Here is a 26,905-nt window from a genome sequence, read left to right on the forward strand (position 1 = left end):
CGGTTGAGTTTTCGTCCCGGAAGCATCCACCGGGGCCTCCAACTTTGATTAATGCCGTGTATATAACTCTTCGTACATACGAAACACGTACGAAGAACCATCGACGATCCCTCGAGACGCGAAATTAATCGTGACCGGACGGTAGAGATAACGGGTTAATTAGTTCTTAGCTCGCGGCCTGGCCCCGCGTATACTTTCTTGGACCTTTTGTTCCGTTGTCCAGCCACCTTTCTCGCGTAAACACCCGACCGAGATACGATCTACGAGCAGCGTTTCGCACGCGCGTGTGCGCGAGCCGGCTCTAAAACGGTTTAAAAGCAGGCCCGCTGCTTCGTGAACAGTCGACGAAAGTGTGTAACCCGGGCAAAAACTGTAACGATCCAGCTGAGCTGGTAGAAATCTGCATGTAATCCAGCTACCGTGTTTCCAGGAAACAGGCCGGGACCGATCGAGCGGCCAGATAATTCGACGAAATTCTTTTGGGTAACCGGCTGTTGTATCGTTTTGTCAAGCTCTACCCTCTCTGATCGTCATTAAGCTTCTTGCGCGTACAACTCGTACGCGAGTACCATAAGTCGAACGCGTAACACCTCGTTCCGATGGTTTCCTTAAGCAGAAGGTGTATGCAGCTACATTCAAGAGTTCGTTGTACGGTTCTTTAGTTTGCGAGCGTGTTCGAACGATAAAAGTATAAGCTGGTGGACGCGACCTTAATGTTTGCCCGGTGCAATATGCAGCCGACATATATACGAAACGACGTGGCTGGTGTTAATGACGTCGTATCAACATGCAACGTTGTCAACCGGTAGCCAATGTCTTAACAAGGGCTCGGTCATTGCGCGAAATGTAATTATCCGGGAGCGGTGCGCAAATCGTTAATATTAAACACTAATGTTTCGATCGTTGGTCCGATACGTTTGTTCCATTCTCACGGCAAACGGTATTTTATATTTCCATGTTTATATTTCCAGTCGCCTTCCAGCCACCTTTTAGCTACCATCGTGCAAGGCTACTTCTACAGAAAGCCGCGAACTACTCGCGTAGGACGTTAACAAAATTTGCACGAACAGGGTATTGCCTTGACTATTCGTCGCTGGCAACTAGAGGGAGCTTGAGGTGGCAAAGAAATAAAATGGAATCATGGTACCGAGATCGAAGGAGAAAGAAAGGACGAGAAAGACAGAAAGCTATCGGCAATTTACGCGGCCTCGATAATCGAGTTTCCCTGAAACGCGGAACTGACTCCTTTGCAAGGAGCGTACTAAATTCCGCCACGACGTCTAAGCAAATTATACGGCGTGGATTACTATTTATCGCATCAATACGATAACGTATCTCGCAAACGGAAAAAGTTCACCGTTACTCTTCTATCGAGCTTACGACGAAAATATCGAACGATAATGTAAACGTTCTTCTAAATTATATTCGCGAGAGGATGCTTCGATATTTCGAAGGTGGCTTTTGCGGAGTGTATTCCGGTCCGAGGAAAATCGGAATAGCGAGCTTATTAAATTTGACAGTCGAAGAAACCGGAACATTGAAAAGGGGCCAGGAATACGAAGCGGTGCGTGTTGTAACACAACGAGCAAACCATGGACGACGCGTATCCTGCTGCCTCGAGGGAGCAGGGATTTGCTAATTTCACTCAGGACACGCGGCTACGCGGCTCTCTGAAAATACACTCGCGATAAAGCGGTACGCGAGCGGTTCCCTTGGGAGACGACACTGGGATTTTGTTCCTTTCGAAACGACGAAGACTGCTGTGTCTTTTATCTTATAGTTGGTGTATATATCGAACGTATTATTATTCTCCTTATACTTTTATTATTATTATTATTATTCTAATACTTTATTATTATTCTCCAATACTTATTGCATCGATCGACAAACGATTTTTCCTATCAGAAATTTTAGGACGTGCATCGATCGATTTTATCGATTAATTTGCGTCAATTTATAACGTCGCTATATCTCTGTGGCGACACTCGACCACGGAAATTTCCAACGGCTTCGCGACACAAAGCGCTATACCTTCGAAGCTTAAGGCAGACAGGCCTAACGTATCATCGATATGCCTACGGTTCTTTAGCCGAATATTCGGAAGAATGCATACGCGGCAATCGTCGCGGACTTCTAATAAACGCGCGCGTACTGGGGATATCGAGGGGCAACAACGAAAAGAATCTGTTTGGTTTGGAAGCAAAAGGTTCATTATGCCTCGAGCTGCGATGCGCGAAAGGTTACGCGAAGCCAACGCAATCAGAGAAACGGGTTATTCACTCTTGATAGTTCAGTGTTAATCGTTATTTGTTATTAATAGTTGTTAATCGTTAACCGTTGTTACTTGTTAATCGTGGTTGATCGTTATTTGTTGTTAATCGTTAAGAGTTTAATAAGCGTTATTGTTGAAAATCAAGAGTATTTCTCGTGGTCACCTTCACCGACGATCACCTCATCTCTTTCACCAAGTATACGTTAAACGAAATAATATTTACAGACTCGGTATCAAACATCTCAGATTAACTCAGTCTTATAAATGACATTTTCGCCGGACTCGTGCTTCGCTGAAAAACGAAATCGAAAGGAAAGATTTTTCGGTCAAGGAGAGGAGAAGCTTTCTCGGCGACGTCTGATTCATCTCGATCTCATGATCGTCGTCGCCGAAGGGGAAGCTAGCGGTGAGTTGGAACACGAACGCCTGCCCGTTGCCGAAGAAGTATTCTCGAGATCGGTTAAAATTGGAAAGGTCCTCGCGTGGGGTCAATTCATTGTTGAAGAGGCTATTCTTGACGCGAAATTGCCTGAAATTGGTTTACACGGACACGGCCGACACGTCAGAAATTGATTCGCACTCTCTCCCCCTTCTTTGGTCCACCCTATGGGACACTGAATGCGTTTAATTTTTCTGCTCGGCTACGTTTATTCCCCATAGACTACCGTTCTATTCCTCATCGACGACAAGGCAGAAGAAAGATAAAAAGAAAAAGAAAAACGAAACAGAGAAAGGGATTCACACCGATGGACGTTGAAGTCTGCGAGGAATCTCGAACCTTCGTACCAACGCGCGTAATACGTTCGTAGAAATTTGTATTTTTAGTAATACCGAATTAAAAGTCGGGATACTTTGGCGAATCGCTACGTGTATCTACGCTCGATAGAGTAGCATGTTAATCAAGAAGAATTTCTTCGGTGTCTCGAAACGAAGCCGTGAAACGAACGTAATTTGGAAATGATAATGACGTGGAAGGTCGGTAATAAATCCGACGGGCGACGTCGCTGAATTTTCACGGGCCTGGTAATTTCCTCGCTTATTCTCTTTCTTCCCTTTCAGCAGCAGCAAAGAACAGAAGGAGTTTGCTCGAACGGACCGATTTCGGGGGTGACTCGTCGTAATGTCTTTAATTCAGCAGTCGTCGAGGACGCCTCTGCTTTCGTCTCCGGATCGAATTATCGTGGGGAATGAGAAAAATTAATAAAATGAATCAACAGTGAACGCCGTGGGGGGGCCTGCTCTTCTCGGAGTCTGCCGACAGAAATTAGCTAAACGGATTCTTTCTCGACGTGACTCGACTGTTGGCCGCTCGCCGCTCTCGACGTTGTTAATTCGAAATCGCGTCTAATCACTGCTAAATAATTGCCGGTGAATTCCAGCTTCTGCTTCGTTCCCGTAATTCATCGTTCAGTGGTAGCCTGTGCTGCACGCACGGTTACATAAATCAATTCTTGATTAACTCGGGCCGCTTGTGCAAAACCGATACAGAGCCGCAATCATACGGTTAAAATTAATATGTTCGCCGTTTTCTCGAAAAGATTGCCTCCATCCATTCCATTAATATACTCTTCCTCGATCACTGGTGAATAGCTTGGACGATGGAAAGTCGGGATCGTCCCGCGCGAACCTTCGCGTTATTAGCTAAGATAATTAACGACCCCTCTGTTCCTCTCTGCGGCCCCGCGATCGTTAGCTTCTAGCAACTTGGAATTTCGGTCTTGCCGCGTAGATTATAGCGACAATTAACAGCGGGCTATACCGTGACGAGATTTCCGACGTATTCCCTCCCCTTTTTCCATTCGTCTTGTATCGTCGTAAGGCCGCGGCTAAGCAAGACGATAGCGGACAACGAAAGAGGGAGAAACGGAGTAGCCGAGGAAGAGACAGCGTCGTACCTGGCAAGCTTCCATATCGAAGACGCTTGAATTTATAACGAGAATTGCTGGCTGGCCACGCGGCAAAAACTCCACCAAGCGCCTCCGTACGGCTTAATTGCTTAATCAGACGTAGTAAATCTTGCGACACAGGCATTTATACACGATACGATACGATGTTCTGCATCTTTGTCGGTCGCACGAACGATTTAGCCTGGTCGATTCGCGTCCGTGAATGTCCAACGCCGTGCGTTTCCCCGTTGATCGAAATGAACACGTTGCTGCAATTGAACGCGACACGCGAATGTCAGAGCCCGTGTCTTCTGAGAGGTGGCTCGCGAGGCTGGCAATTCATATGGCGTTGGTATTTAGCAGAAATAATCGGTAATAACAGCTCGTAAACGCGCTCGATTAGATGTCAAACGATGACACGCGGTTTGTAATTTGCTCGGCGATCGCCGCTTCCACGGCCGGTATTTTAATTATGTAATTGTATGAAACGTTACGTCGCTGTGATATCCTGTCCCGGGTAAAACAGCCGGGCTCCATCGGTATTATGATAAACGACGCTATATTTAAATATTCCTTGCACGTTTCTTCGAACGTTTCTTCGAACATGTCTTGAAATATTTCTCCGATATTTCTTCGTACGGACTCTCTTCCTTCTTTTCTGTTTTTCTTTTTTCTATCGTTAAAGATCCCTTCGTAACACGACTCTCGTTTACGGGCTCGTTAAGAGAACACCCGGTGTATTAAGGGATAACCATGACCGGTGATGTAATGCAACACTGTACTCCTGATCCTGATCCTTAAACGAGATGGTATCTCCGGCGTTCTGTACGAGACGCGTACGTTTAACGCGTACGTACCTGGGTCGCAAGCGCGTTGCACGCACGTATGGTGTGCGTATTATGCTACGGGAAGGTATCGAGTAACCTATGGTATAAATTCTTTGTCGCTCGAACGAGCCACGAAGAGTTATTTCCTATCTGCGAAGGCATCAAGCCTGATGATCCTTTTGGAGAATACTTTCCATAAGAAATACCATGTGTATTCCATATCACCCTCTGTACGATCTCTCTCCCCTACTCTTTCTTTTTTTTCTTCTTTTTTTTAATTACACATCAATCTATCTTTATAGGAAAAACTACGGCAAAATATAAAATCGATCTTCGTCGTCCGAAGATAGCCATCTCTTTATTCACGTTCAACTATGAAACGGAATGAAAGGTTTGACGTTTCAGGGACTTTAGACTCTAAATATTTGATGGATCAGCCATTATTAGATACTGGTATTAGCGATCTAACTGGAAGATAAAGAAATTATACGTCGGGCGACGCGTATTAGACACGGCGATAGGTGTTGCCAAACGTATGGTACGCGCGCATGTACGTAGAAAAGAAAATAAGAATTAGAGAAAAGTGTGGCATCAGCCAGGCGATAAGGGTTAACTTTTTCGTCACGCGATTCGTGAATTATTTTCGGCTATAATGGGAACAAATGATACGACCAAAAAGCCGTTTCAACGTTGTAATCATTCCAGTCATGGGATTACGGAATATCGTCGACCTCCCGCCACGATTTTTACATTTGAATCTTGACAATGACGACAACCCCGCCCCCGGGGCTATGAAAACGTTACCCCTATCGCGCGCAATGATATCCCCCTAGTCGGTCACTGGTGCATGAAACAGTTAAGCATCGACAATGTAGGCCAATCAAGGGGTGGATACATAAGGGGTGTATCACAGGGCCGCGGTAATCACTTGGAATTGCGTTAAATTTTTACTCCCGCGCCCCGAGGGCCTCGGGCCTTAGTCTTTTGATGCTGGCACCATCAACCGGATAAAGAAGGCAGATTTAGCTGCGACGATATATCGCGTTTCGTATCCCATCAGTGTTTTCAAGATATTCCTTAGACTAAGGTTTATTCGCAAATTGAAACTTTTACCTTCTTAACGGAGACGTGGCTGTTGTTTTCTACGATAATTAACTCCATGGAAACGATGTTATTTTCTTATTATTCGTGGTTCAATTGTTGGAAATCAGTGGGATGTTGAAGGGCGAGGATGCACTAGAAATCGCGAGACAACATTATGGTGTAACGATGCTTCTGTTGGTACGTTTGGACCAAAATTTAGTATTCAGATCGTAGCAGATACCGTTATTATAAAACGTTTCCAAATGTAGACGAGACTTATTAATAAGCGACTCGAAAATGTAAAATAAATCAAGAATGACGATTGACAAATCGGAAATGCCAGCAACGCTGGACTATAAATAAACGTAATTACCATAGAACACGCGTTTTTATAGAGTACACGGAATAAATACTGTAGCGTGTATCATATCATATCGTCTCATCAATGATACACGCAGTCTGAATGGGAAGTCACGAAGAACATGTTCATTACATGTTTTCCTAATTGTTCTAATATTCAGAGTAGCTATTACAAAAACCAGTATAATATGATCTACACAAAAGATAAACTTTATTGAGTACAATCATTTGCTGGCTGAAAAGTCGAGTATTAATTTTGTTTAACATTGTTTTTAGTACTAACATTCAGAATTTTTTGGAAAACGAGCCGATCGATCTCACAGAGAAACATAAAACCGTACAAAATTTCTTTTTCCCCGCGATTAAGCTCCAAACGTTTATACCCATCGAATTTAGCTCCAGAATCACCAGGGTATCGTTCGTAATTTTCCACAGAAATTTTAGATCTACGACTTTTAAAGGTTCCTTAATGATATTTCGAAAAGTATTTCTTATCTCGCACTATATCTTCTTCCATATACTTTCCATTCTGATTTTTCTCGTGCAGCTTTCACGCTTCAATATCAAATCGACACTTTCCGCGTTAAAGCGCGTCTTCTAATATACAAAATACTTGTTACAACGGCCAACGTAATATACAAGTATCTTTATCGCAGGCAAGCTATAAAGGAGAACGATGGAACCCTTACTTTCTGTACCAGAATTAATTGTTCCGACGATTAAACGTTAGACGTTAGAACGTGCGCACCTAATTTAAAGTTGTCCGTGTTATTCCGTACTGGCGGGATAAAAGGGCAAACCCGTAGCCGATTGATAATTCGCCGAGTTCACAACTATTTCTGTAACGTGCAACCCCTAGACCGCGAGCTCCGGTTAAATTCTCTTTAGAGTGGCCTGGCGAAACCCCACGGGGGTTTCCAGGATATTACCGGCCAACAAAATAATAACGCAAGACCGTCGAGAGCGAAGGGATGGCGGGGCCAGAGGTGGACGACGAGTAGGATAGGAAAGGTGGTGGACGGGGGAGGTTTAGGGTGCAGCCAGCAAAACACACAGGGCGACTAAAAGGCTTACGGGGTAATTTGCGACGGCTTAAGGCCAGGCCAATCTGATCCATCCCGCGCGTATACGTGAAATCTTACACCCAACGGTACGGTACGATCTTCGTGTATATAAGAAGAGGCAAAAAGACAACGGAAGAGAAGAGAGAGAGAGAGAGAGAGAAAGAGAGAGAGAGAGAGACAGAAGGGTAGAAAAGTCGAGAACAAGGTCGAAACGAAAAGAAAGAGACAAACGGGAGAGGGTATACCTCTTTGAAAAACGATACAGGGTTGCCTCAATGGTCCTCCCCTTGCTTTCTTCGTCTTCTTTCCTCCCTTCGTCTTACCCTCTGTCCTTTCCCTTTTTGTTATTTTCTCCATTTTTTACGCATCGATATAGCTGTGCTCCCTGCTTCGTTCTGCTTCTCCTTCTCGGTTCCTTCTACCTACGTGTTCCGCGTCGTCCAGCCCGGTTGCCTCGCGGTGAACACGAGCCGCGGACTTCACGGGCTGTCGCGTAGAATTTGGCCGGCGAATTTTTTCTCTGGAAATGGTTAATTGAGCGTGCGCCGGTGCAAACGAGAGGTTACCGGGGGCTATTTCCTCTTTTTGCACGCTGGTCGACCAACTCGCCCGCTTCTCGCTTCACTAACGCTCCGACCGGACCTCCTTAAGTTACGTTCGGGTTCCTTGTCCGCGGTGTAATAGGAATTAAACCCACCCCGTCCCCTTTCCATTCATCGCGCGAGACAAGAGTTTTTTTTTTCGGGAATTCGATACACTGCGAGTATTGTCGAAATTTTTGCTCGCTTTTAGAAGCCCAACGAGACACACTTTGTCGTGAGGGAAACGATCGAAGCAGGATGATTTGGAAGGGTGGAGGTAGGACAGAAGGAACGATAGAGGAACGTTTTAGTGTCGCGATCTCCCGTCGTTCCTACTCATGGTGGACGTTTTGTTAAGAAAACAATCGGCCTCGATGCGATTCGCAACGGTACGGAACACGATTCGCTGAACCGATCTCCGCAGATAAAAGACAGGTAAAGATGAATGGCGATGGAAAGACACGGCGGTCTGTGAGGCGGTAGGCGAAAGAAAGGGAAAGAGGGAGAAGAGCATATTTCAGAAGCGAAACTTAATTTGCCCCGAAGTGTGCCACGGGACTCGAATCAATTCGAGGGCTCTCGAACCTCGGAGAGCCTCTAAGCGACGGCGCGTGCCTCAATCGGATGCCATTGAAGTTCCTCCTCTTTCTCGTCATGCGATAATTGAGAGACGTCGATTGTGGTGCACTCGTTTCGCCTGAGAAACTCCTACCGTCCTTTAAGCAACCAAGCTTCTCCGCTGTTTCAAAAATTCCACGCAAGCTTACGAAGGTTTCGAAACGTTTGGAAAATTGCCGCCACTATAATTGCCACGGAGTTCGTATATAGAGATCACAGTGATTTTAATCGCGTTTAGTTTCTTCGTTATCCTATGATCTGATTTCGCGATACATTGTAGCGAATAACAAGAACTATATTGCAAGAGAATCGTGTAATATCGTGGTATTGTACCGTACGTAAAGCGATAACGGTCTATTAAGTGACACTAGAACTGTCAGAATCATCAGAATGGTCAATTTGTAATTTACAACGATACGATTTTGGAGATACGCGTGACCCTATGTAAAATATACGAACGATAGTTCGTTTCGTTTCTTCCACGATATATTTCGCTATATTCCATACATTTTGATCTGTTTGTTACAAGTTTTATAGCATATAATTTACATCCAAATTCTTCTATCGTTTAACGTACTTTTCCTTTGGCGACGGGACAGCGATCCAATTTCCACCGCTAGTCACCAAGCGAATAAATTGATAAATTCACGTATCCACTCTAATCGTCTCAACTCGAGCGACATACAAACGACTGAAGTTTGTTTTCGCCAGTCGGTTTTCTAGACAGAATTCGTCGAGCAAATATTGTCCGTCGGATTTCTCGAGAATGCAGAACAGAAATTAAAAGACGAGCACGAGCTCTCCTGCTTTCTTCTCTGATACCTATCTTCCACGTCAGTTTGTCCGACGAAAAGAGCCCCACGCATAGGTTTAGAATGCGTTAAGAGGTCCTCGATGGTGTTTGCTGACAAACACCCTTCCGTTCTCGCGTTGCCTCGATGGCGCCCTTGCTACTGCCTCGAGTGAGTCGATGGCATTCGTCGTCGACCCTTTCACTCGCGCACACAAACGGAGTCTGATTACACATTAATTATTTACCGAGTGATTTCCGATGTATGCGTCGACCAGCTTCTCGAAAACGGGTCATTAAATTAAATGAGACGCCGGAATTCTCATCGAGATCGTGTCTCTAAACGCGCTCGTGCAAATGTCATGGAAAAAAGATACCGTTTACGAGAGACGGCCGACTAATATAGCGGCGATTAGCGGCAAATAGGCTTTCTTGCGTTCTACTTGGCCGGTTCATCGAGCAGAAAATAACCCCGGAAAAGATACACGAAGAGGAACACGCTTAACATCGCGTAGAAGCGAACAAGGGAAATATTCGATAACGATCTATGGCGATGAACAAAAGCATAGGTACGTTTCCAAGTTTCCCTCTAGAATCCTGCGTAAATCGGCAAAACTTTATATTCTTCGCTCGATTTCTTTCGGGAATATCACTGTCGAGCGTAAATGTACGTATCCGTTGCAATATATAAGATCTGTGAAACGGATTATAAAATATATACAATTTTCTAGAGCTTTAAAAAATTTCAGATTTCGATCGCCGGAAAATTAATTCTCACAGAAGAATCGATCGTACGATCATTTTGCAATCGGTGTAGAATGTAAAAAAGAACGAACGGTGATTCTGGAACTGTGCATGGGAACATGAGAAATTTTCAATTATACGAAATAAAAATTTATCAGGATTATTCTAAGAAGTGGGGGATCGGTGTCGTAACTACAACGAATAGTTTCGCTTATAATGCATTTAGTCTTTCAAATGGAAAATCTTCAAAATGAAAAATCGACGGAAGAATCGTGTGTTTTTAGCAGAAAAAGCCGACCCTCGCAACTTTGCTACTTTTGTTCATCACCGTGTAGTTCCTTGAAGGATGATCGAAACTGGTTAATTGCCCTCTCGGATCATTAAACCGATTGGTAAATTGTTTTCCAGCGAGGTACACGGTCGCCGTTCGAAACTCGCAATAACAAGAGACGCGGTGCGTTTTCCGGCAGAAAAATTATCCCTCTTGCTCGTTTATCTCGGTCGAGTGCAAATATTGTTTCTACGACTCGTCGGACGGACAAGCATTTTTCCAAATCGCGTTCCATGTTCGTCGGACTACTCGCGATGTCTAACCAACCGAGAATAATTTTTGTCCCGGGAGCCGCTCGGAAAAGCCTAAAACAACGAGATTAGTCTCGACGAAGCATCCTCCTCAAAGAAGGCCAAGGCAAGGATTTAATTTCCAAGGATTTTCCCACGAAGCGGTCAGGTTAGTAGATGCCTAACTCTGGGGGACCTCCGCAAACACTCGAAATGTCTATGCCTCTGTAAAAAATTATTTGTCGTTCTTCGGAGATGACGAGGATGTTCCAAAGCGGGAAACAGTGTCGTTCAGACGAAATCCTTGAGAATTCTTTTTCGCGGTAATTTGCTAATGCGTTATAGTTGTTACGAGTCACAGACTCTATCGTCCAACTTATCGAATTTTTATTTTTGTATTTTTCGTCGAATATTTCCAATAAAATCTTATTTACTATTACTCGATACTTCCGTTAGCGAATGTTATTGAATATCGAAAATGTTGTCACGTGAATTCGAACGATGTCTTTGTTAGGTCGATCGTTGGGAATACCATTGCAAATCATACTTATCCGAATATTATCTAAAATACTATAAACTATTTCTTCCTGTGTTATATATGTTCATATATGCGTTAAATATATCAATGTATATAGGGCATCTCCTTCTTGTTTAATTTATACTTTCTTTCGTTTTTTTTTTTGTGGAATATTTGCGAATAATATTTAATAATATCTAATCTTTGCTAGCCTATCTTTTACGATGTTTATAACTCGATAACACGATATTCGAGTCAGTTCACTCGCATTTTTCGCAACTTTCACGCGCTATTTCGCTGCGTGATCCTTAATGACCCTTCGAACGGGTCTCGATTTTAGAAACGCTCGCGTCAGTGGATACTCTCTTTGTCCGCGGACAAACATTTGCCCGGTTTCTCGGGAGTGGAGGGTAACAGGAAGACGAAAACGATCGTCGAGCCGCAAACGGGGCCACTCTAAACGCGGCCGTGTTCGCTTTTAGACGCCATATTGTGGCGAACGACGACGAAGACGACGCTTGCCCGATCTCGGCCCGGATTAAAATACTGCAAATCATGGGCTACCTGTGAACGAGCCTCTCGCGTTCGTTCCATCGTTTCGTTCCTTCGTTTCGTGCCACCAGATATATCCTCTACTTCAGAGAAACTCGGTAGTGGTAAAAGAACGCGTCGAGGATGAAATTTTCGCGAAAGCGCGGATGCCACGATTCGTTTCGCCGCTTCTTCCTCGAGCAACGCGTTCTTCATTTCCTTTCGCGCGTAACAGCGTAACGCGAACGAACAAACAAATCACTAGCCGATGATTCATTCGACGAATTCAACGCCACGCTTTCCAACCTTCCGTTAAATATCTCGTTCGATAAGTCTCGTATAATACGATTAAAGAGCTACAAGAGATCGCTGTACGACGAGAAAGTCGCGAACGCCAAACGACCGCTATTGGCTAGTTGAAAAAATCCAAATTCCATTGATTTATAGCGTAAGAGGGTCACATTTCGCGAGAATTTTTTAGGACAGAGCATTCTTTTTATCGACAAAGGTGGAATCTCCTACAAATTAATCATCCACAGGTTTGAGGAGCTTGTTATTCCCATGCAAATCTACCAGCTGTCTTCTCAACCGTGCTAAATAGACGTGTAATTTTTGGCTCACTCACATTTCATTATCGCAATACTGAATATCGATGTTGTATCTAATCCACAATTGCGAATCCTCTAAGGAACCATTAATTCGAACGATCGATATTATCGTCGATATTATTGTCAATATTATCGTCAATATCATTGTCAATACTTAAGGTTCTCAACGTTGAATTGACAATATTTATCGATCGTCTAGAGGGTTTCTCGCCTACGGTAATATCGAGAACCTTAAATATCATCGATCGTATCGATCGTCGCTCCTTAACAAAGGCAAACATGCTCTACGCTTCTGCGCTCAAAATACCGATAAATCCAATCTCGTCTCTTTTGAAATAGGCATCGCTGCTATAACAAATTAAACAAACCGACTCTAAATAAGCACGCGTTTCGTCCAACAGTTACCCCCGTTTCTTACGTGAAACAGACGTTGTTCAAACGAACGCTGTTCAATAGCCAACAGTATATAATCGAGGGTGGAAAGCGGTGTTTTAAGAGACAAACAAGCGTAGACGTGACTATACCCAAGGGGTGGAATACAAGAAAGAGAGAGAGAGAGAGAGAGAGAGAAAGAGTGGCTGTAAGCGAAGAAAGAATTGAGCATCGGAACCGAGTCGGCCAAGAGGGCCCGTATCGTTTTAACGTCTCTATTAGCGGCTATTAAAAATGAGCTAGAGACGAAAAAAAGCGGTGAAACGATGGTAAGAGATGGACGAGAGGCAGGAGGGGGTGGGGTGGGTCAAGGGGGTCCCGGTTGCTTGAAATCGCGGGCCCTCTGTTCACATGCCGTCTCCTCCTCGTACCGGTATCCAGTTACCTTTTGTACAGGCCCTCGTATAGCTCAGATTTTCGAATGATATGTTCTCCATTGTGCGCAACGAGTATTTAGCATGGCACGGGGTTGGTCTAAATCGAGGGTTCACCCGGGGGAAGGGAGGAGGGCAGCAAGGAGATGGACTCGTACGAGACGGCACGAAAATCCACGGCTTTCTCTCTCTCTCTCTCTCTCTCTCTCTCTCTGTGTGTTCGACACACGGGGGTAGATTCTGTTAAAATGATATCCCTCGTCACTCTGGTAGAGTCGAGAATAGATCCGATTCTGATATCAAGTTGAAATTGATCGTTCTCCACGCGTTTTTTCCCCTCTCTCTTCTTTCATTCGCTTTGTAGTACCTGGGAGAATCGTAGAAACTAGTTTCGAGAGGAGAGCAGAGACTGGCTTGGAGATATTTTGGATGTTGCAACGGAGTAAAGTCAGTAATACGAGTAAAATTCGAGTCATTCTCGAGCGAAGGATTGGTACTTTTGTATGTAATTGGTCTGCAGCGAGGAAATTGTTCGTGCTTCAAATATGGTAGGTTGGAAATGTTCGAATCTAAAAAGATCTTCAAACACGATTGAACATGTAGCGGCACATGACTCGACGGAAGACTTGAACAGGGAAGAGACTCGTAATATCGTGCCTTGGAATGCCAACTTTGTTTTGGTTTGCTAGGTCTAAAGGTAAACAAACTCCGGACAAAATATTATTCCCGTTATTTGTAATCGTCAACCGGAGTTACATATGAACTCTAACTTTGTTGATATAAATAGACGAACGTGCTGTCTAGGACAGTTAAATAGTCGAATAGTTAACGGCTAGAGAAATTGAATTATTTCGAGCGAGCAACGATTACGTCCAGTATACACTATTTCTGTACTTGTACTTACATTGACTTTAATATAATTGGCTATTACAATTTTACCACTCGTCTCTTTATTAAACGAACCAACACGTTTAATAACCACCTGAGACATAAACAAAGAAAGCTGCATATAATATCGTCTACTTATGAAATATTCATTCGTCTACCAAATTCTCAACTTATAATATTTATATACCTAGATATATCGAATATTTGCGATCGGGCGAATATTTTACAGGTTGTCAGTGAACTTTTCTTGCATATGCTGCGCCAAAAATCTAACTCGCAAAAATCCTTACCCTCGACTATGATCGTGGAGCGCAAATATCGTATAGATATCGACGGCGTTAAAACTGGTCGAAACGATCGAATCAGTCTTTAAAGAGGCTGTCAGACGCGGCACGAAAACCGGCATCCTTTCACCGGCCGTAGTTTCTCGATCGCAGATCAATCGGGCGAACTCTTCTACCGGCACACACCGCAAGGACGACCATCTTGCGCGTAATTACAGTAGCTTCCGTCACGGTTTGAGACCCGCGTCGCCGTCCGCGTGCATAATACTTTACAACATACACGAGGGATTACAAAAGTGACTCGTCATGCGGCGTAAATACTTAACGGCGGGGCGCATCCTCATCGCCGCGCGGCGTTCCTTACGTTGCACCTGATACTTTCCCCGGCGGCGGTAGAAGCCGCTTGATGAATTTCTTTTTTAATCATGGCCATCGGCAGTGCCGAAACTTACCGCGTCACCTGTGATAGCTCGTTCGAGCTGTTCGACGCGGTCCTCGATTCGCCACGCGAAATACGCCCTGAACTTTTGCGAACGCGTGCGCGCACGGACACATGCCGCGAATATATTAAACATACCGGATCCTACCGAAATAACGATAAAAAAGGGAAAATAAGGAAAGAGAAAAAGCGGAGCTCGTTGCAATATTCGTCGGGCCGTGGCCCTTTTTCGTAGCGAGCTCGTTGAGTTTTAACGAGCGGCCGAACCGTGAACGCCGATATCCCTCGTTAACCGCGGAAACAGTGTAGAAGCAACACACGGTTTGCTGGCATAACTCGGGCCGACGCTGTCTCGCAGTTTCGTAATTGTTCGTACGTGTGAACAGGAATAAAATTCGTGTTTTGAAATGGAACACCACGCCCCCTTGTTAAGCTTTCGATTAATTCAACGACGATAACGATGGGAATACAGCCGATGGATTTAATACCTGTGGAAGTTAACATCGATCGTACAATAGAATACCGGTCTCTGTCGACAAAGTATTAATTTATCAGTCAATAAGTCGATCTTTGGAGAGATCCTATGGCGAAAGTTTAAATCGTTGTTAATTTCGTTATTGATCGATCGGCGGTATTCCTTTTTACTTCCATAGATTCGTATTAAGGAGTTACTTTTTAACATAACAAATGTATTGTTCGTTCGATGTTGACGATGTAAGATACTTCTCAATATAGAAAGAATATACTGTATCAGTTTCAAATATATCTTCGAACAACGTTCCAAAGATACTGTTGGTTATAAATCGCGCAAAGAATCAGAGAAATTAACGTCGGTCTGGTGGTATTCACGGCGAAAAATTGACACCGTAAGCTCGAGCCTCCGCACTTTAATGCCACGACATTAAGACGCGTTGAATAGGGACGACGATCGGTGGACGAGCACTAAGTGGAACAAAACGGGAGAGGCTGGCACATAATAAGTCGCACCGCTCGTGCGGGTGTCTCGTGAAAGGGCCGAGACAAAGGGGAAGCGGTCTTGAGGCATAATTAAAACGCGTCGAGTGTCCCGCTGATGCGAGACACGTTAAAAAAAAAAAAAAAGAACCAACAGAGGAAGAGGGAAAGAGAAAAAGAGAGAGAAAAAGAGAGAGAAAAGGAGAGAGAAAAGGAGAGTAGGTAGGTACGGGTTCGATTACCATGTCCAACGCGTTTCAAACAGGTCCATGTGAGAGTGGCCTCTACTCGAATCGCGTCTCGCTACCGCTCTTACCTTCCTCTATTACCCACGGAATCGAATAAATCGCTTTCATACCTTCGTCAGGGAAATTGACGTCTCGTTATATATTTCTATATATAGAAAGTGTGAAAGGAATGTCAGACTTACGGGGGATGTTGGTGAATAGAAAAGAGCCGGCGAGATATATGATTTAACCCCTTGATGATGGACGTTGTGAAACAGGAAGTTTATACAGAGGCAAACCTCAAGGTGATAATTTCACGAGTAACAAATAAATAGGAATTTTTTGTTTTTTTTTTTTTTTTGTCAATGTATCTTGCGAGTATCTCTAGTTTAAATAATAATTTCTATTCTAATATCGATGCTCTCCGTTTTATACGGTTATTTTCGAGTAATTTTGTCATAAAATACGAAGCGAGAACAAGAGAAGTTGAAACGAAAGCAAAATTATCGAAAATAGGATTACAAAAGCGCGAAGAAGACGAATAGCGCGTGGGGCAAGCGTCTAAACTTAAATGATCGAATCAGTTGGATAGTTGGCGCGGTTCCTACGCGTACGTTCGTCTTTTTGGAGCGTGAGGAAGCATCGAACGATCCGACGATTCTCGTTCGAGCAGCGAACCTGTTCGAAATCACTCGAGGTGTTACCGTGGTAACAGTGCGGGCTGGAAACTCGATTAGCAAAGAAAATACGGGAGTATCTCAGGAGCCTCGGCGTTGAATCGATCTGGAGTAAAGAGGCTTTTAAGGCGACCACAACATCTCATTGTCTCTGGCAGACTAGCGAATGATTCTCCTCTCTGTTAATACCACATCTAGAGAAAGCGTTTTCCACGATGGAGGTACAATTCTTCGCACGGTGTTTTCCTTTTCCCGTGTTACAGGATTACGCGATCGAAAGTGGCGGAAAAATTACGTTCACCTTAAGTTCAAGGTATTTGCAGTTTCCATCTTGCATGGTTCTACGGTTGAAAATTCCTTCGCTCGTAAGCGTAGAAAAACGCATTCTCACGAGGCTCGTCGATAAAGCGAATTATAATACGGATTTTCTCGATACCTTTGTCGGCCGGCCGGTTTAATACTTGACCGTGGGTGGGCACGATGAATAATACTTTCCCGTCGACAAGTCGGGACATCCGTTCCGATCGTGCCACGACTGTTCGTCATTTATCTCTGACCGCGATGGATGAGTCGCGTGAGAAGTTCGCGAAGCGTTTCTGTATCTATCCGTAATCTCTCGAGTAATGAGGTGGATCCTCCTTTTGTACGAACCCGTCCTAGGGAATCGTCGTTACTCTCCCGTGAATCCTTCTGCTCACCTGGGAAGGATGAGCCCGCTCATTAATTATAGTCGCTCCGCGGCGATGACTGGAAACAAAGTGTTTTCAGTGTCGGGGGTACATCCACCTAAGCCTGTCCTAGGACGGGAACGAATTGAAATTCTCATCGCGATCAACGCGCCTACGCGCCACTTCAGCTACGAGATGAAGGTGACCGACTTGCTACCAATAATAATCGCTGACCTTTCTCGTTAACGTTTCAACGGCAGATGCGTGCTCGAGTAAACGATCCGCGAAAGAGCGATAAGAGATAGCAGATGCGAGAAACGTCGTTGGTTCGCTTAAGAAAATTGCTAATTTTCTGTACGTCGTATAAGACAACGTAATATCGGCGATAAAGGCAGCTTGTATCTCTAAGGAAGTTTACGTGGTTCGATAGTTTTCAGGTGGGTAGTTTCACTTATAATGTTTCGACATGGTCGAATTATTCGGCGCTCGTTCAAATTCGTCCGAAGAAATTGTACGACAAGGAATTAAAAAGTGTACGTATACGGATAAGATGCTTGATTGTACTAAATTAAGGCAAGCTATTAACATTACCTGAATCTAGTATGGACATGAGATACAGAGTAACAGAGAACGTAGGAGAAAATAAAAATACATTTTTGGAAGACTCTGTAACGGCACAGGAATCAAAGGACGATGCGAGTCGAGAGCGACTCATGCTGTTGTTTTGCCTCAGGATATTGACTCAGCCTTGACGCAGAAATGTAATGATAAACAAACTCCGGGCAAAACAATGTCGCCGCTATATGCAACCGTCGAATGAAGACGAATTTGAATTTTCCGACTTTCCCTCGACCAGCATAAATAAACGGACGCGATCGCGAGCGACAGAGTATCGAACAGCATCGTACAGTATCGAACAGCATCGTACAGTATCGTACAGTATCGTACAGTATCGTACAGCATCGTACAGTATCGAACAGCATCATACAGTATCGTACAGTATCGAACAGCATCGTACAGTATCGAACAGCATTGTACAGTATCCAACAGCATTGTACAGTATCGAACAGCATCGTACAGTATCGAACAACATCGTACAGTATCGAACAACATCGTACAGTATCGAACAGCATCGTACAGTATCGAACAGCATCGTACAGTATCGTACAGTATCGTACAGTATCGTACAGTATCGTACAGTATCGTACAGTATCGTACAGTATCGTACAGTATCGTACAGTATCGTACAGTATCGTACAGTATCGTACAGTATCGTACAGTATCGTACAGTATCGAACAGTATCGTACAGTATCGTACAGTATCGTACAGCATCGTACAGTATCGTACAGTATCGTACAGTATCGTACAGTATCGTACAGCATCGTACAGCATCGTTCAGTATCCAACAGCATCGAACAGCATCGTACAGTATCGAACAGCATCTACACAGTATCTACAGAGTATCTCGGAGTATCTCACGAGTATTTACCGAGTTACGCGACGAGCATTAACGAATGTTTATTCCACGATTTTATTCTGCGATTTATATTTCGTACTAACGACTAGCGTATACGTCTGTACGTTAATTTATTTGTTTGTTGGAAATATAATTGACGGATTGCGACAGCAATCTCTCGCTCTCGTTGTTTCACGTTATATTTATGCTCGACCAATCCTCCACAACTCGAATCTATCAAGTTCATGTTTCGACTGCAATTAACGTAAGTTTTATGAACGCAAAAACACGTTCTGTGTTTCAACCATGTTGTGTTTCAGAATGCAGCAGCAATCTGGTACAGGAAACGGGGGTACACGACGCACTTTGAGTCCTGGACCAGGAGCCAGCGATTCAGAGGATTCTGACATCTCGCTTGGTGGAACGTCGCCTGCGTCACCGAGTTCCTCACCTCCGCCAACTCATCAACCATCTCCTGTTCCTCTCGGGCCTCTAGGTCCTCTACCTCCACCATCCTTAAATTTCCGCTTCGATCCTTCGCAATCGCAGTTTCGATTCAACCACGCGACGGCCTTCAAATTCCCGCCGGCGGGTTTCCGATTTGGACCGCACAGCCCGCAACACAATCATCCGAACATCTCTGGCGGTGGAATCTTCAGGCTGACGGAAACGAGCCCGTTCCAAGCTGTGGGACCGAGAGGCGATCTTGGGTCGAGGCGAGTAGCTTTTAAAAACCTATCCTTAATCGCGCGCTCTTCGATTAATCCGCGTTCGATGAATCTCGAAAGTTCAAAACTAAACGTTTCAAAATCCTCTCGCGTTTTATCCATCGGATCGATCGGCAGGATTTTTTGTAAAAGTCTTTTCTTTAATCTGTTAACGGGAGGAGATTGTAGATTAACTCGTCATTCGAATCGACAATGTCTTATCGCTGGACAAAATAACGTCTCTAACAACTAATCAATTGGTTCGATATCAGTGATTTATCATATAAAATTTGTATTCCGTGACTGTAGAACTTGCTGTATATTTAAGGAACGACCCTGTTAACAGACGGTATCTATATTTGCAAATTTCCTCGCCGTTTACAAATTACACGCCGAAGGAGCTTAGTGCCCGGTGCATGTTGATCGAGATGTTTCGATATACTCGGAGTACAATACGATATACGATTTTGCGAAAATATTATATCGCAATACAAATTACCAATCCTTGAATAATCGACAAATATGTCAACTTACTGTAATCATTGTGAAAGATTCAGTGCAATATGCGTCGTCAACGACGACCACGACGATCAGCGCACGAACTTAATAAAACTAACGTCGATGAAAGCAATTCCTTCGAAAGTCACGAAGAAAATACTTTTTCTAAGAAAATATTGATCTGGAACTACACTTTTCAATTACAGACTACCGGATCCTCTGGGTCTACCACCGCCGAGGTTGCACCCACACGACAGTTTGCTCCATCATCCACAAATACAGCATCAGCTACCGGAAGGAATGTCGAGGATATCGGAAGGCTCGCGTCTCTCCGATGGTGGAATTTCGCGCCTGTCAGACAGCCTATCGGAAGCTCACAGCCCGCCATTAATGGCAACGAACTTGTCCGTGACGGGTCCGCTAAGGGTTGCAGTTCCGAGCCCTCACACGCCTTCCTCGCGGGGTAGTCCAACGGCCAGTCAACAGACTCCCCAGGGTCAGTCTCAAGGCCAGGGATTGATAAGGGTGGCGACACCACCTCCACTGAATCCGAAACCACCGCAGATCCACAGACCTTTCTCGCCAGCGTGATACGACGAATTGGGAAATGTCATTTCAAGAGCGAATGAACAGGATCGATCCATTGTATCGAGAAAAATCGTAGCTAACGACGAGAGTCAATTTCTCGACAAACGTTTCGAGGTTTTATGAAAGGAGTAAAGCGAACACGAAGATTTTCGGGCTCTAAGAATCTACGAAATGATTATTAAAAAGACGAATATCGAGGAAAGGTCGACAAAAATAGAAAAGCTTACTTGGACGAAGACATTGTTGTTGAAATTTACGTTAAAAGTGTTCGTTACCAAGTAGTAAAACAAGGTGAACATTTTGCAATACGGCTGACGATGTAGAATTCGTAATTATATGTTGCACTATGATAACATAAAGCAACCCGAATGTTCCGATGGACGAGGCGTCGGTAGATGGCTGAAGAGGACGTGTGCAATTATCCGAAGCAGATACGAACGATGATCGCATGTAAATAACGAGATCACACTTTGAACGACACATTTTTTGTTGAATGAAAACGGAACGCGAGATCGATCCGCTTTACAGAATAACAAATTTCGTGTAACGATATATTTTTTTATTTGTTTTTTTCCCCTCTTTCGTAGTCTGTACATAGCGATACCCCCGTTGAAAAAGAAGGACGCTGTTTGAACGTAAGAATCGCCCCGAAAACTGCCACTCATTGTTTCAAACGTGTTGGCCAGCTACGTTGAACGTGAAAATTTAACGCGAATCTGTTTCAAATCTTATGCTAATCCAAATAAGACAGAACGCTAACCCGAGATCGTAGAACTATGAACGGCCTAAACGTAGACTGAGGCCGAGCTTCGAAAATAACGCGTTGTTCGCTCTACAAAATTGTACGTGACTATTATAAGCGAGCCTTTTTATCTATTTACAACATCAAAGTCTCGTATGGAAATAGTTTTTTGTTTTCTTTTTTTCTTTGTTAAAAAATAATAATAAATAAACAAAATCTGGAAATCGTTCATGCTAACCATCGATCAAATTCAGATACGATTTTATGTATCGCGATTCAAACACCGTTTCTAGTGGATCGAAACGATACGGTATCGTTTGTTGTCGGCACAAATCGATATACATAAATATAAAGAAACAGTCTGATAAATAATTTGAACACCGGTTGATATAATTTAAGATATTTCGCAAAACGCTCCCCTCCCCCTCCCCTTTAGCTTAGGTAGAGATTAGAGATTTGTAAATTTCCTTAATCGGTACGCTCGTTAAAGGAATCGTTTACTCTCGGAGTAACACGCGGCTCGATCACGATTGTCAAGAGACAAAGACGATCGATCGACCAAGTTGAGTCTGGGTAACGATAAAGAAGAGAAAGAAAACGAAGTAGAAGAAGAAGAAGAAGAAGAAAAAGAAGAAAAAGAAGAAGAAGAAATAGCGCGAACATACGTCGGTTCGCATTTCCTTCTCTCTCTTTGTAGATATACACATAAATACGACACACGTTAGCAGAATTTCTTGTATAATCAGCCCTTTCTCCCTCTTATAAATATGAACATACTACAGCCCACGTATACATAAGTACCTTACGTAAAGAATATTAACACGAAACTATACATATATAAATATATGAGAAGAAGATGATTCATTATTATTATTAATATTATTAATATTATTATTAATATTATTATTTGCGCCTGTACATACATTCACGCGAAAATATATTAACAGATTATTATGATATTACAACAAAACTATACTGTGAGTGTTCAATTCATCGTTTGTTCCTGAATCGATCACAACACCCAGTCTCCATCCATGGAACTCGATACCGTACCCAGCAAGGTATCCATCTGCCAAAATTCGCGCGGCTCGTCAAAATTTCCCAACATCGGCCAAAATTAACCCGTTGAAATCAACACGGTTTGCCTCGCGCAATTAACATCCGCGTTTCGCGTTTCGCGTGCTCACTCGTCGGCCAATTTTCTCCTGCCAATTGTATCTATTAATATCGTTATTTCCTCGAACCAGGCTAATTCACACCTAGCCTTTGATCGACGCTCCTGGCAAATTCTAGGTGTGGGTACGCGCATACGAGCAATACCAAGCAACGCGGCTAAAACGATTACAATAACTCGAAGGCGAGAAAGAGCGAGGCGATTCAGGTGGCCGCGTCCTTCCCACAATTTAAACGGCTCGCAAGGTCTCCTCTTCTTACCCACGGCTATAGTAACCAACGAAATTCGCACAGTCACTCGACTCCCTGTTAACAAACCCGACCAAGTCAACGGAAGAAGAGATCGCGTTCGAAACACACGAATCTCTCTCTTCTCGTCGAAGGTCAATAGGAGGGAGTCGATGGTTGGCGAAGGGATAACGGCGAAGGGTTAGGAGAAAAAGAGAGAAGAAAGGCGAATCATGGAAAACGTAAGCACGAAAAGGAGCGCACGAAGAGGGAGAGATGAAAAGAGAACGGAGACGAGGCGTAGGAAGGTTATCGACACGGACTGCAGTTAGCGAAAGAGAGCAAGGGGATACGCGATGGAGTAAAGTGGAAGGGAGAAAAATAGGGTGAACGAAGGCAAGCGACAGAGAGGAAGAGAGTAGTTGCGCGATAACGTGGCGTGGGCGGGTGTCGCTGACAAAATGGACCAATCGGCTGGCTGGGTTGCCTTGTAACCGATCCCGCGGGTTAACCAGGAACCAGGAACATCGACCAAGACTCTCCAAAAAGCCGATATGCCCAGAGCGCACGCCTAACCGTCCTCGTCGCCGACTCCACCCTGCTGCCTGCTGATGCTTCCACATGCGACCACTTCCTCTTTCCCTCTCTATTATATATTTCTCTTTCACCCTTCCACTCTCCACGCGTCTACTTTATACGTCGCCTTTCCTCTCACCGTCGTATCGTACGTTCTATCTTCGTTTTTCTTTTCTCTGTCTCTCGCCCTTGCGGTTCGCCGTTCGCATTGCGTTCCTTCGTTCGATATATACGCACCAGTCGAGGCTCTGTCTTTCTCTGTCGCACCGGTTGGCGAAAGTTCTCGACAGCTGGGTGGATTCCTCGATGGAAGATGGAGTCGTTAGAGGCTGCCCGGGAATGGAGAGATATTCTCCGCGGCTGGCGCGTTTCACCGGCGAGTTGTTAAATTACTTCGATGAAGTTGCCGTAATTGAAACTGGTCATTGAGCGAAATGTGTTTAGAGCCAGGCTCCGAGAGAGCTAATCGCCGCGTAACGGCCTGATCACCGGCCAGATAATCGATGAACGATCGATGTCGACACAACGCTTGCAAATGGTTACAAGTTAAATTAAAATTCGTCGAAGAACGCGCCAGTGCTATTCGCGCGGCAATTTGTTTTCGTGTTTATGGCGAACGATATTGCGTTGAATCGATGAAAAATGAATTACGCGTATCGCGATTGAAACTGGACAACTTGTACTCCGATCAAGATACGAGGAATATCTGTGAAACGTATAAATCGAAATAACTTATCGATAGACAATATAGCAATATCGTTGAGTATCTAGTAGCTTGTCGTAGTATTTCTATGAGCGTCATTGTATTAATTTAATGGAAGATGGATCGCTCGTATCGTAACGGAAAATGGAAAACTTCTCGTAACGATGCAACGAATGTTTGTAAACGTTTACCAATTGAATTAGAACATCAAAGAACAATGTGTAATTTGTAAAGTAATTCGTTTAGATATTTATACGAACGATCGTTGCATCGATTCGATCGAAGACGAATTACCCGTATCATGACAAAGAACGGAGAATTTATATCGTAATAACTTCACGAGGAATGTTTATTTTCTCGATGGTACGACGAGCTAAGCGTTAAATGATGACGAGCTATTAATTTCTGGTTTCTGCTCGTTCTTTTAAAAACATCCGTCCTGGTCTTCCCGATAAGCATCGTCTGCAATTCAACGAGCGGAAGGCGGGCAACCGTTGTGCAACAAACACGCGCAACCCGAACAATGCCTCGTTTCAACGTCGCGTCGCTACGTATCGGATACGCGAAAAGAATTTCGTGGCGGGGAAACGAAAGGATGAATGTCGCGATTATCGATACGCATCGGTTCCGTGTACCGTTTTCAAGCTACATACCCAATATGACGTGAAAAGGGCCGTTCTCGTTCGCTCTCTTCCATTTCTACGTTGATCTTTGTCGCACACTGGATGGCACGGTCGTCTTGCCGGTCGTGTTTTGACAGTTGCTGCTCTGACACCTCTGGCACATTCATTAGAAAGTGGTTCTCAATCCCAGGTAACCGTGGAGGGTCGAGTATAATTTAATTTTGGAAGTCGATGTAAACGGATATTCCAGCGTTCACGCTTATTGTTTCTCTTTTTTATACTTTGTTGGAGAATTGAAAAATATTCTAACATAAAACACGGATTTTCGCGGTGTTATTATGAAAGTTATTAATCGCTAATATCGCGAATGTTCGTGAAAATTTATTTTTTCATCGACGTAACTGAGCAAACGAAGATCTGTTATACACCGTAAATACTTTAACGACCACTTTGGATATTTCACATATCTTTGTACAATATACGCGTTTTTCGATCTTAATAATTTCACGATCCATCGCCTAATTATCCTAAATTACTGAATCCTAAATATCCTAAATAACGTTTAATCGAGTCATTGTCGAGTATACACGAGCCACCGCGAAGATGCAAATTTCAACAAAGAGATCGATTTACGAATGCTACGCGCAAATAAAAAAAATGACCACGTTTCGATGCCTTGCCGTCCGAACATTTGCTCTTCAAGCCACCGTGGTGACAAAACGTTCGCGTAAAAATCTCCTTCGGTGATCGTTATCGATACGATCGAGTCTCCGGCTCCTTGTTTCTCTATCGGCATTCGGATGGATAAAACCAGGGAGCGTAATCTATTAAGAAGGAGAGGCGCTCTAGTTGAGAGACTCTGATAGACATCCAGCTGTCCGGATTTAGATGTTAGGATAATACGGTGTGGTCTGGGCCTTGCAACAAAATAATGTAGTCCACTCTGAATGGGGGAAACCCGGAATGAGCGGGAGGGCGAGGAGGGAAGCGGGGAGAAGCGTCGACAGAGGAAAAAGAGAAACAGAGATGGCTGACGTTCATGATGATCGAGGAGAGGAGGATGAAGCGAGATCAACGGAAGAGTATCGACAGAGAGTAACTATTTCTCTAGTGGTTATTTGTAGACAGATTCGACGACGTGACAATGCCGCGAAAACCATAATGGGGGCCCATAGGGTCCCCACTATGGGAGGCCTTAGTGAGATTACGATGCCCACCAGGTATTTGTTGTAGGTCTTAGGCAGGCACTGGGGTACCATGGAGAGGTGTGAAAGTGATGGTAAATCTTCGTTGAATCTTTTTAAAATCGCTACTCGCCATTGTTGCGGTAAGAAGTTTTTCAGGCTTTACGGATCTTTCTCACTCCAGGATCCCTGTTTCCTCCCCTCCCTTTCGCTCGCTCGTGCACACGTTCTATATTTTAGATCTGCCCTTCCGGCAGTGTCAGCGAGATCATGGACTCTTGGCTGCTTAAGGGTGCGATCGAAACTCGAAAGAAAGAGGGGAAAAGCCGCGATACTCGCCTAGAGAAATCGGTATTGTGCTGGAGAGATCGCAACAAGGAATAATGGAGCATCACGAACGGTGACGCGGAACGATCCACAATGCGGCAAATCGCATTTTCATTTCTTCGTCTTTGTAAAAGTTACAAGTTCGAAAGACGCGAACGATGTTTCCATGCGTGATAATAAGATACGGTCGAACCTTTGACTTACGTATGGTAACCGACTACGGAACGATCGATTCAACTAGAAAAAGACACGTAAAACAGACGTAAGACATACGTAACACGATGCGTGTGACGGTGTATACACGTGTTGTATGTTTTAAGATTCGATTAAATTAAGACACATGGTTTCTATTAATCGGTAAAAGTGATCGTAGAAGTAAAATTGATCGTGCAGATTAGAAATAACGATTACGTATAAACCAAAATAAAATAGTGAATTATACTGAATGTATCTTTGAAACTTTCATGAGAACTAAGCACGTGGACACGAATCTGTTTAAAGAAACGCCGCATAGAAACGTCGTAAGCAAGAAAGAACGTATATCAGGGTGTAATTCTATTATATAGAGTTTTATTCTCAGCCTGAAATGTCTACAATCAAACATTTTTTCCTGGATACTTTTTCTGAAATCTTTTCAGCCATCCCGATGATGGACAAATATAGCCCTGGTCGATTAAAGCGTCTCGCATGACCTGCTACAACCCATAATAAACT

At 43.9% G+C, this 26,905-nt stretch overlaps 1 protein-coding gene across 1 annotated transcript in view; it reads left to right on the forward strand.

Moving 5' to 3' along the window:
• Optix (optix) overlaps positions 1 to 22,285 on the forward strand; it is a 53,838-nt gene extending 31,553 nt beyond the window's left edge. The window contains exons 2-3 of the mRNA XM_033339909.2: positions 19,163 to 19,558; positions 20,254 to 22,285. Coding sequence (XP_033195800.2) covers positions 19,163 to 19,558; positions 20,254 to 20,638 — 781 coding nt within the window. The 3' untranslated portion in view covers positions 20,639 to 22,285. The remainder of the gene's footprint in view (positions 1 to 19,162; positions 19,559 to 20,253) is intronic.
• Positions 22,286 to 26,905: the final 4,620 nt, after the last annotated feature.

Source organism: Bombus vancouverensis, chromosome 6 (genome assembly GCF_051014615.1).
Source record: "Bombus vancouverensis nearcticus chromosome 6, iyBomVanc1_principal, whole genome shotgun sequence".
NCBI classification, from domain to species: Eukaryota; Metazoa; Arthropoda; class Insecta; order Hymenoptera; family Apidae; genus Bombus; species Bombus vancouverensis.